Below are 16,368 nucleotides of genomic sequence, written 5' to 3'. Positions count from 1 at the left end.
GGGGAAGGAAGCCAAAATAGTCTCTTTTGGCGTTCCTGCCTCAATATGCGCCTTTATCTGCGTAAGCCAATATTCCATATTACGGGCCACTACTGTGACCGCCATGGCAGGCTTAAGGTTTCCCTGTGATGAATCCCAGGACTTCTTTAAGAGAGAGTCCATCCTTCTGTCCATGGGGTCTGCAAGAACCCCCATGTCCTCGAAGGCCAGATCTGTTTGCCTGGAAACCTGAGAAAAAGCAGCATCCAGCCTAGGGGTCTTATTCCAGACTAGAGACTCCCCTTCTGAAAAAGGAAACCTTCGCTTCAAAGCCCTTGAAAAGAAAGGTTTTCTCTCAGGATCTTTCCATTCATTCTTTATGGCCTCAACCAATACATCATGGACTGGGAAATCCTTCCTTTTTTGTTCCCCAAGACCTTTGTACATTTGGTCATGGAGCGATAACACCTTCTTTTCTTCCTGAATTCCCAAAGTGGTGTGAATAGCTCCCAAGAGCTCCTCCACCTCGTCCAGGGAAAGCTTATAGCGAGAAGTTTTTGTGGATTCCCCATCCACCTCCTCCACATCCGATTCCCTTTGAGAATCTGAAGCGGTGCTATCTGGCTCCTCCTCAATTTCCACTCTGGAGCCCCCTGGTCTCTCTCCACTAACAGAGGGAGTATCCACTGGGCTAGGTGTAACACTCTGCTGCACTGGTAAAGGACTGCTTTGGGCTTGCGGCAACTGGAAGCTAGAAAAGAGTGCTTTAAAGGACTGAAAGGTGCTAGAAAGCTCCTTGACGGATGCAGCAAGATCTGTACCCTGTTCTGCTGCCTGTTCCCTGACTAATCCATCAATGCACTCCTTGCAAAGTGCCTTGGTCCAGGACTCCCCCATACTAACTCTACAAGAGGGGCATTTTTTCTTTGAACCATGAGGCGACTTGCTTTTCTCTGTGGCTTTCTGAAAAAGAAAGAGAGAGAGAGAGAGAGTCGCCATAAATGCCCAATCCCACCAGTGCTTTTACAGAGGACCACCAGGAGTGCCCCCCCCAGGACCAACCACCACCAGGGTCCCAGATACACTCCCCTTCCCCCCGACCACCAGTGAGGGGAGAACACCCGTGAAGCTATCGGGATTTAGGTAAGGGAGGGAGGATGAGTTTTAAATATTGAATTGGAAGGCGGTGTTTCCTAAGAGGGGAGGAGCCGGTGTCTCTCTATGGTGCTGTCCTGAAAGATGAATGGGGAAAATGCATGTTTGATTAACCGACAGAGGATGATAACGCCCTTTGTTTGGTAATATGTAGTTAGAGATATTTTTGTGTCTTCTCTTAGGAGAATTGGAGATGCGGCGGCTTTCTATCTTACAGATTAAGGCCTGCGGTAAGCAGAGCATTCCTCTTGCGGGAGCAATGCTCTGGTTCTGCTTGTATGGAATGTTAGCTGTAGGGACCTACAGTTAGGTAATGTGAATTGTACAGAAAATGTGTTATGTGTCATTTTGTGCATTGACTATTGATGTTATCCCTTTTCAAGTTTATTTCCTTTTTCCCCATTCCAACTTGATGTAATGAGATGCTCTTTCCTCCTTAAACTTAAGGAGGTAGTCCAAATTTATTCCCCACAACTGGGGACAGTTGTGATTTAAGTGGGGGGTGTATGTAGCAGTCGCTACCTGAAGGTAGGTGATTTTTCTGTGTTTAATGACAGGATTCAGTTTCAGGTAAATTTAGTCAGGCTTGTATTACTATTTCAGGCCTGGTTGTTTATTCTGGGGACTGGAAGTGTCAGGGTAGTGGAAGGTGTGGCCACCTGTGCTCTGGCCCAGAGATGCCTCCTCAGGCTTTCAGTGGATATGGTTCTGGAAGAGAGGTTGAACTTGGGATCTGAGTGGCAGGCAGCTCATGTGTGGAGTTCTGGCCAATCATTAGTTTGGCAGGAGGTGGGACTCCCATATAAGCTGGGGGTCACAGGCCACGCTAGAGAGAGAAGGTGAGCGCCCCCTCTGCGGGGAGGGAGACAGAAGGTGAGCACCCCCTCTGCGGGGGGGGGGGGGGGACCAGGCCACGGGGAGCAGAGGAGTTGGAGACACCATGCAGCATGTAGTCGCTGGTGTAGCTGGATGCCCCCCTCGGGGAGGGGGAGTGGACCAGACCGGAGAGGAGGGATGTAGGAGCCATCAGGAGGAAGTAGGAGCTAAGCGGAAGAAGAAGACTGGGTGATCGACTGTTTGCGAGTGGCACATGGATTGTTGATCAAGTGAGTGAAAGCCCAGGGGAGCAGTACTACCAGAGGCTGAGGGATGTTGGTACGCAAATCAGTGATGCAGGCACCGATAGTCTGACTTTTGGTTCAATATAGCCCCGGGAATCCAATCAGTCAGGCGGGAGGAATTATTCAGAGTAATGTCTTCTTTTGCCCAGCTTGGAAGTACTGTACAAACGGGAAGTAGTGGTCAAAAGGCGGAGGTAGAGCTCTGAGCATAAATGGAGATACAGACTGTTCTAAAAAGGCCTGCGGGTGAAGAGTTATTCAGAGTGACTCTTTGCTATCCAACCTATGTATTCTCAAAGACCATGATACTCCAGTTTTCCCATGAAAAGTTATTCAGAGTGACTCTTTATCCGCATTGATCTAAGTATTTGTATAAGAAATCAAAGGAAAGATTATGAAGCAGTGGAAGAGCATCTCAGAAAACCCTTTCCCTGTCCCAGTTCAAGTTATGCAAATAAAAGCAAGAGAAAAAGTACAATATGGAGACTGTTTCTATTTTTATGGGCTGCAATGTGCTTGGTGGTGAATGTGATTTACGGATAAAATAAACAAACAGACGCTCCTTCGGGGGTAGTGCGCTACATAGGTGTAGCTTTGGTTAATCTAAATAAACGTATGCATAAGAGATGTATTGCCTGATGTCATAAGAAAGACATTTAGTCACTGGCTGTCATTTAGTCCCGGGAGATGTTGGCCTTACCTGGTAATTGGATTGTGTTAAGTGGTATGACTTGGACACCATGAATGGGATACCTTAATGGTGAGTTGGAAGGTGCCACAATGATATCATGGGTCTGCTCCCTGAGAATGACATAAGCAGAAATAACATTTATAAGTATAATGTTATACATGGATGTATTTTGGTTAATTTTTTTTATATTGTGTACCTCATCATTAGGGATAAGCCAAAACATACCTGGGTTTGGTTTGCAGAACTGTATTGAAGTTTTGAAAATTAATCTGCACCCCACTGAAGTAAAAAAAGAGTCCAAATATTTAAAATCAGTTCTGGCCATTTGCAAGGCTAGAAAAAAAAAAAATAGTGCAGCGCAAAAATAAAACTAATAGTCCATGATAGCAATAATAGTACTGATAAACAATAAGATCAGCCGAAAATCTCAATTTAAGCACGTGAGTAGATCAAAAGACAGCTTCCCCAAGTGTATCTGGCAGACAGAACAAAATAGCTGTGAGGTCCCTCCACCACAGGTATTCAAGCCTCTCTCCTCATACATTCCACCTGAGACAGGTCACAGAGCCTTATACCCACTCCTGGGGTGATCATAGTAAATCGATAAAGCTGTTGGTCTCTCACAGTAGGCAATCATAAAAAAAAGAGGAAGAAGAGGACAATATAGTGCTCTCTGTAATTTATTTGCCAAGTAAAATATTAATTGAGATTTTCGGCTGATTTTATTGTTTATCAGTACTATTATTGCTATCATGGGCTATTAGTTTTATTTTTGCTCTGCACTATTTTATTTTTTCTGTTTACGTGAGGGATTATTTTGAATTTACCTTAAGTGTCAGCTTGCAATTTAGGCGCTTGTGTTTGTGTTATATTTATCTGTGCTGAATACTGTCTATTTTACATTTGCAAGGCTAATCAAACAAATGGAACAGAGGGATATTAATCAAACAATAGACATTGGGATTGTCAACAAAATGGCATAGGAGCTGGGCACTGCCCCAGGGGAGAAATGAAAAACAAAAAATCTAATTGGTGGGAGCAGCAATTTTAATAATGCATAAATCGAAAAAAAAAAAAAAAAAAAAAAAGTCTAATTTCTTTGAATTTCATAAAACAGTATGATGGTCTGAGACAACACCATACACAAAAGTAGTACATAATATCCATAATATAATGAGAACAAAGCACTTCTCCTATAGTGAAACGCATTTTGGGAAATTCAGGGTAAATCCCTTCTTCAGGGGCATGGGAGGAGATGGTAGTTGGCTGGCTGCCCTTCAGCTGGCCCCTGGAGGGCATCCTGCCTCGTTGGAGATGTGCCTCCTCCTCCTTTCAGGCACCCATGTAGAGTCAGTGACCTCATCCTCCCCTCCCTCGTCACTGGAGCAAACCTGGCAGTATGCTGCAGCTGGGGGAACATGACTGCCAGTTTGCTGTCCTTGGGCACCCCCTCTCTCTGGGCTCACGTAACTGCCTTCCTCAAGCTGAATACCATCATCGGAGCCCTCAAAACGCTGCATATCCTCCTGCAGCATGTACCAAACACTGTGGTCAAAACAGTTTGGGGGACTCCTCAGGACATGGTGGGGCTAGGGAAGGAGTGACTGATGCCATTGAGCCGAGGGAAGAGGCCACTTTGGCAGACAAAGTACCCTGAGCCTGGGTGAGAGAGGATGACGAGGACGAGGAGGATGAGGACGGCTTGGTCATCCACTCTACAAACCCTTCTGCATGTTGCGGCTCAACACGGCCAGCTGCCGAAAAAAAAAAGGACAAGCGTGCCCCATGGCCACATGCTGAAGAGGATGCACCGTGTCCACGGCCAGCACTGTTGCCTCTAGACACAGAGCCTGCTTGCCCTCTTTTATTGGCCTGTGTGTGTCTGCCTCTCCTTGTTGACCTTCCAGATATACGGTCTTTGATGTATTGGAATAGGTATACAAGGAATAGTCTGCAGTCAGTTTAGATGTACACTGTGCCCAGTATACAGTACACTGACTTAATAAACTGCAGCGAGAACAACAGGAACACTCTGAAGTGAGATCTAGCTAAACTGAATGCAGTGAAATTAAATAATATATATATATATATATATATATATATATATATATATATATATATATATATATATATATATATATATATATATATATATATATATATATATATATATATATATACATATATACATATATACATACACACACACACACACATACACACACACACACACATACTGACTGCAGCTACCTGAATCGCCTGCCTGCTCTACCTAAATGAAATGGACACTGACTCTCTCTAACGCCGCAAAAAACTACACAAGGCCGACATGCAGGCGGCCTTATACATACTCCCCTGAGCCATGATTGGCCAAAGGCACCCTTCCTTTGGCAAATCATGGCTCTCTGTGCTTACGGCGCTATGATTGGCCAAAGCATGCGGGTCATAGTGCATGCTTGGCCAATCATCAGCCAGCAATGCCCTGCGATGCCGCAGTGAATTATGGGTCGTGACACGCCACTCGAATCTGGCGCGAATGGCCCATAATGTTCGAAAGTCAGCGAATGGCCAATGTACGAGTCGAACAAGAGTTCAACTCGAACACAAAGCTCATCCCTATTGTACTTTCGGAGTGTGTCTATGGGAAAGTTTGAGGTTTTGTGAGGTCAGGCACTGATGTTGAATGAGAAGGCCTGGTTCGCAGTCTCTGCTCTAATTCATCCCAAAGGTGTTCTATCGGGTTAAGGCCTGTCAAGTTCCTCCACCTCAAACTCGCTTATCAATGCCTTTATGGACCTTGCTTTCTGCACTGGTGCGCAGTCATGTTGGAACAGGAAGGGGTCATCCCCAATCTATTCCCACAAAGCTGGGAGTATGAAATTGTCAAAAATGTCCTGGTATTCTGACGCCTTAAGTGTTCCCTTCACTGGAACTAAGTAGTCAAACCCAACCCCTGAAAAACACCACACCATAATCCCCCTCCACTAAAATGATTTTAAGGGGTGGCCCAAAACTTTTGCAATATAGTGTGGATGAGTGAGTTTGGAGTGGAGGAACTTGACTGGTCTGTACAGAGTCCTGATCGCAACCCAATAGAACACCTTTGGGATGAATTAGAGTGGAGACTGCGAGCCAGGCCTTCACGTCCAACATCAGTGCCTGACCTCACAAATGAGCTTCTGGAAGAATGATCAAACATTCCCCCAGACACACTCCTAAACCTTGTGGACAGCCTTCCCAGAAGAGTTGAAGCTGTTATAGCTGCAAAGGCTGGGTCAACTCAATTTTGAACCCTACAGACTAAAAATCAGGTACTCACATAAAAAGCACTGTAACCGCTGAGAAAGTCCCGCTTAGGGATGATACGCGTGCGAGAGGACTTTAGGACGTCACTACAGCCACCTTATCAACCTATGTATACCGACATTATTACATACCATTCATCCTAGCACTGGGGTTACAGTTCTTTTTATGTGAGTACCTGATTTTTATGAATAAAAAAAGGATTTTAGCCACACAGTGTGCACTATGTTTTCATTGGTTTTTACATGGTACTATGGTTGGAATTTAAGAGTGACAACGTGCGGTTGTTAAAAGTTGTTGAACATCGTATCTTATTCATCTGTACATTCAAGCTTCCATCTGTGACCAAGTGGCGAACGCCTGTTTGACCCATCTGTTAGCTTAGGGGTCCAGTGATTGAGGTGAGCGGTTTGGCTAGCTGGTGGAGGAATCACTGATTAGGAGATATCACATGAATATCTATAAACACCCTTATCACCGCTGAGGAGATCTTATCTGTCAACTTTTATATCCATCTTTTATACCAAAGGGGACTTTTTAACATCTTATGCTATGAGCAATCTGTCATTTTGTTTTTGTATATATTCTTAGCGCTGCACTGTTGTTATTTACCTATTACTTCTACAAGATTTGACACGCAATATAGCCAAAGAGATTGGGAAGATTGATCAGCTCGGAGAGCGTACTGCCACTCTGGAAACTACATTTGATGAGACTGTACAATATATGCATGCACTTGAGGAAGAAAATGCATTTCTTAAACACACTGTTTCTCAAATTCAACTTCAACAAGAGGATTTGGAGAATAGAGAACGTCGTTTGAATGTGCAGATCCATGGAGTCCCAGAAACAGTTACTGATAAAGAGCTATGGACATATCTACTTAATCTTTTTGTTACGTTAGCCCCACAAATACCCGATATTGACTGGCGCCTAGATAGGGCCCACAGATCCTTGGCTCCCAAACCTCCTCCAGGTTCCAACCCGAGAGACATAATAGTTCATTTCCACTATTATGACAGTAAGGAAGCTTTAACAGCAGCCACATGCAACAAAAACTGCATCGACTTCAAAGGATCCAAAATTCAAAATCTTCAGTGACCTTTTCCCCATCACCCTAGCTAAAAGATGCAATCTCCGTCCAATCACGGCACACCTTCAACTACAGCAAGTCCCCTACAGATGGGGTTTCCCATTCCGACTCTCAGCATCCAAAGATGGCACACAATACTCCATCAGGGATCTTCATGAATGCGAGGCCTCCACTCGAAACTTGGGAATTCCACTGGTTCCAGAAGAGGAGCTCCAGCTTCCCCCACCTCCACTGACCTCCAAGCCACTTCAGGCCCCAGCAGCAATTTGGACCCCAGTGCGTCGAAGACAACAGAAGGCTTTCTCCACACCGCAATGCTCCAATCCACCCAGACTCCCCACCTGAGGCCCCAAGGATTTCCTGGACTTGCACCTCTTTGTTTTTGGTCCTCAGATGCCCAGGATCTCGGCTGATTTCCTCAGGTATCTGCGGGGAGAGTTCTCCCCTAAACCCCTTTCCTCTTCTGGACTGATCAGTAAGCCCAGTTTCTAATTTCAAATTTTTTTTTTATACATAAGGTTTTTCATTTTGGAAGACTCTTGCTCCCCTCTTATGCCCTGTACACACGTTCGGATTTTCCGACGGAAAATGTGTGATAGGACCTTGTTGTCGGAAACTCCGACCGTGTGTGGGCTCCACACATTTTCCATCGGAATTTCCGACACACAAAGTTTGTGATCTTACTATAAAATTTTCCGACAACAAAATCTGTTGTCGGAAATTCCGATCGTGTGTATACAAATCGGACGCACAAAGTGCCACGCATGCTCAGAATAAATTAAGAGACGAAAGCTATTGGCTACTGCCCCGTTTATAGTCCCAACATACAAGTTTTACGTCACTGCGTTCAGAACGATTGGATATTCCGACAACTTTGTGTGACTGTGTGTATGCAAGACAAGCTTAGCCAACATCCGTCGGAAAAAAAATCCATGGATTTTGTCGGAATGTCCGATCAATGTCCGACCGTGTGTACCAGGCATTAGTCTTCATTGTAGTTCCAGTAAATGGTGCTCTATTTTGCACGCTACTTCTTGTTAAATGTCCGAAATCAATTATCTTTTAAAGGAGCGGGCCATAGCCCGCCGTTCTAGCTGACCAACATGCTCCTCTACATGCCCAAGGTATCCCGCCTTGGTCCCCTGAAGGACCTTCCTCCTTCAGGATTTCAAAACACTTGTTTCAATTTTTTATGTTTTTTTTTTTTTCTTCTTCTTTTATCATGTCTCTTTTTGACCTGCCGTTACGTTTGAGTTTGCTATGGTTCCACTACCTTGTTAATGAATATCCAATCACTGTCTTCATTGTATGAGAAAATGTTCACATATGTTTCTTTGCAGATCATTTATAATATGGTTGGTTACATTCTCATGCCAGGTCAAGGGAATGTTTGCTACTCAATTTAAGACTACCACATGGCCTTAGACGTCATCTCATGTAATGTAAAGGGCTTGAATTCCATTCACAAGCGCTGGATGGCTCTGAAGGAATTCAAGGCCTCAGGGGCTGATGTGGTCTTGGTTTAGGAAACGCATTTCCATGCAGGGGGTTCCTTCAAATTTGCGTCCAAAAGGTTTCCTACTGCTTTTATGGCCTCTGACCCTTCGGGAAGGGCAGGTGTAGCCATTTTGATCAAAAGCTCCTGTCCATTAAAAATCACTGCCTCAACATTGGATCCCCACGGTCGGTATGTCCTCCTGAACTGTGTCCACCACAAAACACCCCTCACACTAGTCAATGTCTACACCCCTAATTCGGGGCAGATCGGGTTCCTCACAAAGATCCTTGAGAGGTTACACACCTCTCCACAACCTTTTACTATAGTTGGAGGCAATTTTAATTTATGCAAGTCTCCCAGCAAGGACAGACACGCACTCTTCCAAAACACCCCACCGCTCCAAGCTCACAAACTATCCACTTAATTTCGGAAACGAACGCGCTCACACAACTTATTTGATGCATGGAGGGTGAAACACCCCACACATAGGCAATATACCTTCTACTCCCCTCCACACAAACTGTATTCCCGTTTAGACCATTTCCTGACCACTGCACCCCTATTACCTTATCTGGTTGCCTCCGAAATAGGCCCCATTACATGGTCTGACCATGCCCCTATTACACTGGATTTAGCCATACACTCTGCACTAAGACATGCCACTGCAGATTGAACGAGTTTCTTCTGCAGAACATTGATACTAATAACCTACTCCAATCGAAACTCAGAATATTTTCAGCTAAAACGTGGGCTCTGTTTCAAGCCTATCTACCCTTTGGGAAGCCCATAAGGCCTTCTTTAGAAGCGAATGCATTTCTGCTGGTTCACGCAAAAAACGTGAATCTAATCAACCAAAATCGGATCTTCTAACCCGACTGTGCTCAGCAGAAAGGCATCTGCTTCAATTTCCCACGATTACCCTCCTACGTACAGTGGTGTCTATCCAAAACCAAATTAAGGCTCTGGATATGGGTAGAATCTCTAAGGCCATGTTATGGTCAAGACAGCGTATTTATGAGTTTGCAGATAAGCCACATAGGATGCTAGTTCAGAAGTTAAAACCACGCCCATCCCCATCTATTCCCGACCATATAATAGAGCCTGACGGTACCCCTACTTACTCCCCCCAGGACATGTCAAAGGTCTTTGGAGAATTTTATAACAAACAACTGTTTAGGCTCAGACCCATCGACCCAGTTTACACAAGAGAAGTTAGACGCCTTCGTATCTTCCTTACAACTTCTGCTAATCTCCTCAGAGCAGCCATACTCACTTAATACACCAATTCCCGCTGAGGAATTGGCAGATGGGATTAGACTACTCCCCTCACACAAAGCCCCAGGTCCGGATGGGCTCCCCTATTCATACTATAAAACCTTCCTCCCAATATTAGCCCCACACATGTTGAATCCATTTTCGTCCTTACTCAAGGGTACTTTGCCCCAATCTCAGTTTTTGCATGCACATATCACAGTAATACCCAAATCAGCCAAAGATCCATCTCTTTCTGATAACTATCGCCCTATTAAATTTGGATTATAAAATCTTCACAAAAATATTAGCCAATAGACTCTCAAAAATATTACCATCACTAATACATAAAGATCAGGTGGGTTTTGTCCCCAAAAGACATGCCGGGGACAACACTAGGCGCACAATAGACCTTATCGACCTATTAACTAAAACAAAAACCCCTGCTCTGATTCTAAGTCTAGATGCCCAGAAAGCATTCGATCGACTTAGTTGGCCCTTTATGTTCGCAATTCTGGCGAAATATAGGTTTCTCTGGACCTTTTATATATGCCCTCCAATCTTTATATTCCCATCCCAACTCCCAAGTACAACTATCTTCTCACATATCCCCTACATTCTCTCTCAGTAACGGTACCAGGCAGGGGTGTCCCCTGTCACCCTTATTGTTTATCCTCAGTTTAGAACCTCTGGCTGCTGCCATACGCAATAGTCCCAATGTTACTGGAGTATACTTGCGACATAGAGAATACAAAATATCCCTTTTCGCAGAGGACGTTCTCTTGACGCTCACACATCCACACACGTCCCTGCCATCACTCCACAATATCGGCTTTTAGTGCTATCTCAGATTATAAAATTAAATGCTACAAAGACGGAAGCCCTCCCCATCAATATCACTCCCCCTCAACTAACTATACTTCAACAAAATTATAATTACCACTGGTGTTCCTCCTTGCTGAAATATTTAGGAGTTCAGCTTACGGCATCATACTCTTCGTTATATCAAGCTGATTTTCCTCCACTATTCAAAGAAATCAATCGCCTTTTGACACAATGGACCGCTCTCCCTATCTCCCTTTTGGGATGTGTAAACATTCTCAAATAGTCGATTCTTCCCAAACTGTTGTATCTATTCGAAACGCTCCCAGTGGCAATTCCTATGTCACAACTGAAAGCTCTTCAGAGGAGAAGTCTGTTTTATATGGAATAACGCATCCCATCAGGTGGCAGGATCAGTGGTCATGGCACGGAAAATTAGGGGAGGTTTAGGAGCTCCAGATTTTATTAAATACTATTACGCCTCACATTTAAGAGACCTTACTTCCTGGACTCATAGGAAAGCTCCAAACAGATGGGCTGAGATCGAAATGAGCGTTACCTCACCGGTACATCCATGTTACCTGCTTTGGCCATCTAGTGACAAACACATGCCCCAGCTGAGAGGTTTATGCCTGGCTCCAATGCTGTTTACCTTAGCAATATGGAAACGATGTTCTGAACGTTATTCATTATCTTCTCCACGCTCACCTCTTATTAACCTTCTCTTTAACTTGGATATCCCGGATAGTTGGTCATATGACCGTATGCTACACTGGACTGGGGCCGGGAGGGATCTTGCAGCTGAGGCATCTTGTTAATCCAGCTACGAGACATCTATTATCCTTCACTGACCTACGAAAACAATACCAGATTCCTAAAATATGTTTCTATTCCTACTTACAATTCAGACATTTCTTCGCCTCCAAATCCCCCACCCTTTCCCTGGACAAACCAACAGACGTTGAAATGTTATGTGCCAAAGGCCCCTATGAGCCCCAATTAATCTCTACCATATATAGGAAGCCCGGAGCAATATCAGCAGGAGAATAAGCGTAGGGCGGGCATGACGGGGTTAACAGGGATTTAACTAATTTTCTAATGGGTGGTGAGTATAGAGCCGAGGGGGAGGGGCTGGAGGAGCTTTGATAAGGGGGCCCCGCCTGGGATGAGTCACCAAAGCGTGGTGGAAAGTTAGTGAGAGCAGCAGCATGGCAGAAGTGGACAGAATCCTGGCCCAGCTCAGAGAGGAGGCAGCAGTGCGGGGGCCTGAGTGGCTACAGGCGGCGTTAGGATCGGCACTCAGGGGTACAGATGCGGCGCCTGCGCAGGCGGCCAAGAGCGGCACCAGAGCCCGCAGGACCAGACCTCCGGAGCGGTACTCGCCGGAGCGGCGGGCGGAGGTACGGCGGCAGGCGGGGGGGAGCAGGGGAGTATCCACAGCGGGCCCACCTCCCAAACGTACGGCCAGGTTCCCCAGCCGCAGCCCACCCAGAACAGATACCCGGGAACCCAGAAGAGGCAGCACCAGGCCAGAAATAGACAGGGCCGCACTGAGGCCTGGCAGACGCGGGGAGCGCGGGCGCGCTGGCCCCTCCCCTAGGCTAACTGATACAGAGCGGGGACAGCTGCAGAGCGGGACCACAGATCGGAGCTCCGGGCCTCCAGCGGCAGGAGACACACAGCGCCCTGACCCAAATCTGGGGGGGCAGAAAAAGGGGAAAACAGAAGCCGTCAGGACTGAGGTACAGCACACCGGTCCTGGTAAGGCTGTTTCAAAGTCGCCACACGGACGCGCTGCTCGGGGGAGGGAGAGGATGCCTGAGGCAGCAACAGCCAGCGGGCCCTGTGGGCTATCATCCGCGGAGGAGGAAGATTTGGTGCTGGACCTTGCGGACGATCGATCGGAGTCAGAAGAAGAAGAGGCCCTGCGTTCAGGGAGGACAGCAGAGGTGGACGGCAGACGATCGGCTGATGGGGAGTCACCTATGCAGCCCTGTAAGTCAGCAACTATTGTAACATGTTTACCAGAGTGCAGTGGGCCTAGCAGAGGGTCAGGGGAGACCTCCGGGGGTACAGTAGGTTTGTTGGGCTTCTTGGAGGGAATAAAAGATCTAGTTCGGAAGTTTGAACAAGCAGGTAAAACAGCAGCGGGGCCAGCGGCAGCCTGGGTCCCGTCGATAGCAGGAGTGGTGGAAAATGCAGGGGCAGGGGTAAGCACAGAGATGCCGGCGGTTGCAGCGGCCGGCACGGTGCCAGCCAAGGAAGGGGAAGGGACGGTCGTTGCGCAGGGGACAGGCAAGACGGCCGTGGCCAGTGAAACGGTCGCAAGGCAAGATATAGTTAGAATTGCGGATGCTGCAAAATGTGAAATATATGTGTGTTATGAAGGGCCGTTAGGAGCACATCTGAAACAGGAAGTCCGAGAGAAACTGTGGAAAGGTGAGTATGTGGAAATTTTTTCCTTACTCCCTCTGGAAAAATTCAATCTAGATAGAGTAAAACCTGACGATTCCAAAAGAGAGGACGAGGAAAAAAGGAGATACCGTTTAATCCCGCGTACATTCAGCAATTGGCTGCAGGCGTTCGCCATAATGGCAAGTGTTATAGGTGAAAAACAGCCCGAACATTGTTCGGCCCTGTTTTGTTATCAGGATTCTATTGGGGAAGCATACAGGGTTTATGGTGGGACTGCGTGGCTGAGGTATGATGAGCAGTTTCGGCAACGGAGGGCAGTCCGAAAAGAGCTGCGTTGTGCCACAAAGACATCAGCCTCTGGATGCGATTAATGACGTCTGCGCGGGCACCAAACCAGTTTTTTCAGGGGGGGGCCGGCGGAACTTCAGCACAAGGACAGTCGGCCGGAAACAAAAAAGGGGTGTGCTGGCAATATAACTCAGGGATATGCAAGTTCGGAAGCTCATGTAGATTCAAGCACAGTGTTCGGGGTGCAACGGAGCCCATTTGGCAGCCAGATGCTTCAAGCAAGCAAAAGATCGGGCAGGGGAAGCTGGACACAAGAGGGAGGACTCCGGTGAGAGTGGCAAGGATGCGGCCGTTTCTCGGTAGGTATCCGGACAGGACTGCGGCAAAATTATTGGAAGAAGGTTTCTCAGTGGGCTTCCGAATACCCTGTGCACTGACGGTAGTTCCTCCCTTTCCACCCAACCTCCGGTCCGCTTTGCAACACCCGGACGTAGTTAGTGAAAAACTGCGTAAGGAGGTTGCAATGGGCAGGATGGCGGGGCCATTCGCGTCGGCACCTTTGGCAGACCTGGTGGTGTCACCACTGGGGGTAGTGCCTAAGAAGGAACCCAACAAATTTAGGCTCATCCATCACCTGTCCTTCCCAAGGGGGGGGGTCGGTGAATGACGCCATAGATCAAGAAGCATGCTCAGTGACATATACGTCGTTTGATGCAGCCGTAGGGTGGGTGCGCCGGTACGGAAAAGGGGCACTGATGGCCAAGGTAGATATAGAATCGGCTTTTAGGCTGCTACCAGTTCACCCTGAAAGTTTTAGGCTGCTGGGATGCCATTGGGACGATGAGTTCTACGTCGACCAATGCCTACCGATGGGTTGCTCTATATCATGTGCGATATTTGAGCAATTCAGCTCTTTTGTAGAGTGGGTAGTAAGAGAGGTTTCGGGTGTGAATTCTTTAATTCATTACCTGGACGACTTCCTCTGCATAGGACCGGCCGATTCTAGGATATGCGCGATGCTCTTGGCGACGCTAGAACACATAGCAGACAGGTTCGGCATTCCATTGGCGCCTGAAATAACTGAGGGACCTTGTACGGTCATCACGTTTCTAGGCATCGTTCTGGATTCGGAGGCCATGGAATGCAGATTACCGGAGGCAAAGTTGGCGGACCTAAAAACAGAGATCGCGAGGCTGATTGGATTGCGAAAAGTGCAACTGCGCTTATTGCAATCGGTGTTAGGCAAGCTTAATTTTGCTTGCCGCATTTTACCTATGGGGAGGGTGTTCAGTCGGCGTCTGGCAGCAAGCACGAGCGGTATTAAGTCCCAGAGACATTTTGTTCGCTTGGTCAAGGCACATAGGGATGACCTGAGGGTATGGCATACCTTTTTGGAGTCATTCAATGGCCGAGCGCTGTGGATGGCAGGACCGGTCAGTAATTTCGACCTGGAGCTTTTTACAGACGCAGCAGGGTCTTCAGGTTTTGGAGCCTTCTTCCAGGGACAATGGAGTGCGGGCCCCTGGCCACAGTCCTGGATAGCTGCGGGTTTCACAAAGAACTTGGTGCTGTTGGAATTATTTCCGGTAGTGCTTGCAGTGGAGTTGTGGGGAGCATCGTTCAGGGATCTGAAGGTGCGCTTCCATGGGGACAATTTGGGGGTGGTGCAGGTAATCAATAAAAACACGGCGTCTTCCCCGCCGGTTATTAGATTACTTCAACATTTGGTGCTGAGATGCTTACAACTGAATGTTTTCATTCACGCTGTACACCTGCCAGGAGTGGAAAATGTGATAGCTGATGCATTATCTCGCTTCCAGTGGGACAGGTTCCGACAGTTGGCGCCGGAGGCGGAGCAACAAGGAGTGCCTTGTCCAGAATGGTTGTGGGAGATTGCATTGGAATCATCACGGGATGGATAAAGCGGTCGGTAAGTGGGTCTACGTGGTCAGCGTACAAGAGGGTTTGGAAGGAGTGGTTGGCGTTTGTGCACGAAGTGGGCGAAGAACCGAAGGGGCGAGCAGGACGTTTGCTCGTTTTATATTACGTAGCCAGGAAAATAGAAGAGGGGGTGTCGGCATCGGTGGTGAATGCACAACTGTCAGGTCTAGCCTTCCTGTTCAAATTACAGGGGCGGCCTGATTTTACCAAAGATTTCTGGGTGCGACAGGCCGTTAAAGGTTACAGGAGATCGGTGGTTCGGAAGGATAACAGGAAGCCCGTGACATTCGAAATTCTCGAGGGTATAATAGCTAAATTGAGGGAGGTGTGTGCATCGGAATTCGAGATAAAATTGTTTACAGTAGCGTTTTTGTTAGCATTTTTTGGGGCATTCAGAATTGGGGAACTGGTAAGTCCTTCAAAAAAAGTACATGGGGGAATTGGAAGCCAGGAAGTTGAGTGTACTAGGGGAAGGCTGTCCTTGTGGTTAAAAAAATCAAAAACAGATCAGGAGGGCAGGGGGAAGCTGGTACAGGTGTTTCCAATTCCGGGTTCGCCTTTATGCCCACTGGATGCGGTAAGGGTTTTTATGCAGGTTCGCCCGGCGGGGCTAGGCGCTTTTTTGATACACGAGGATGGAACGCCATTGTCACGTTTTCAGTTTGGGGCTATATTTAGAAAATGCCTGGAGCGGTTGGGTTTAGAGGGAAAAGCTTTTTCATCCCACTCATTCAGGATAGGAGCGGCAACGGAAGCAGCGAGGCAAGGGATGGATATGGAGGCAGTGAAACGGATTGGGCGGTGGGAGTCC

At 47.0% G+C, this 16,368-nt stretch overlaps 1 protein-coding gene across 4 annotated transcripts in view; it reads right to left on the bottom strand.

The window, feature by feature from the left end:
* Positions 1–16,368, bottom strand: part of LOC141114250 (beta-1,4 N-acetylgalactosaminyltransferase 2-like) — a 286,060-nt gene that overhangs the window by 102,643 nt on the left and 167,049 nt on the right. For all 4 annotated transcript variants that reach the window (XM_073607826.1, XM_073607824.1, XM_073607827.1 and 1 more), the window contains exon 3: positions 2,956–3,056. In XM_073607826.1, coding sequence (XP_073463927.1) covers positions 2,956–3,056 — 101 coding nt within the window. The remainder of the gene's footprint in view (positions 1–2,955; positions 3,057–16,368) is intronic.

Source organism: Aquarana catesbeiana, linkage group LG12 (genome assembly GCF_042186555.1).
Source record: "Aquarana catesbeiana isolate 2022-GZ linkage group LG12, ASM4218655v1, whole genome shotgun sequence".
NCBI lineage: Eukaryota > Metazoa > Chordata > Amphibia > Anura > Ranidae > Aquarana > Aquarana catesbeiana.
The sequence above is the reverse complement of the archived record's forward strand: the minus strand, read 5'-3'. Positions and strand labels throughout refer to the sequence as shown.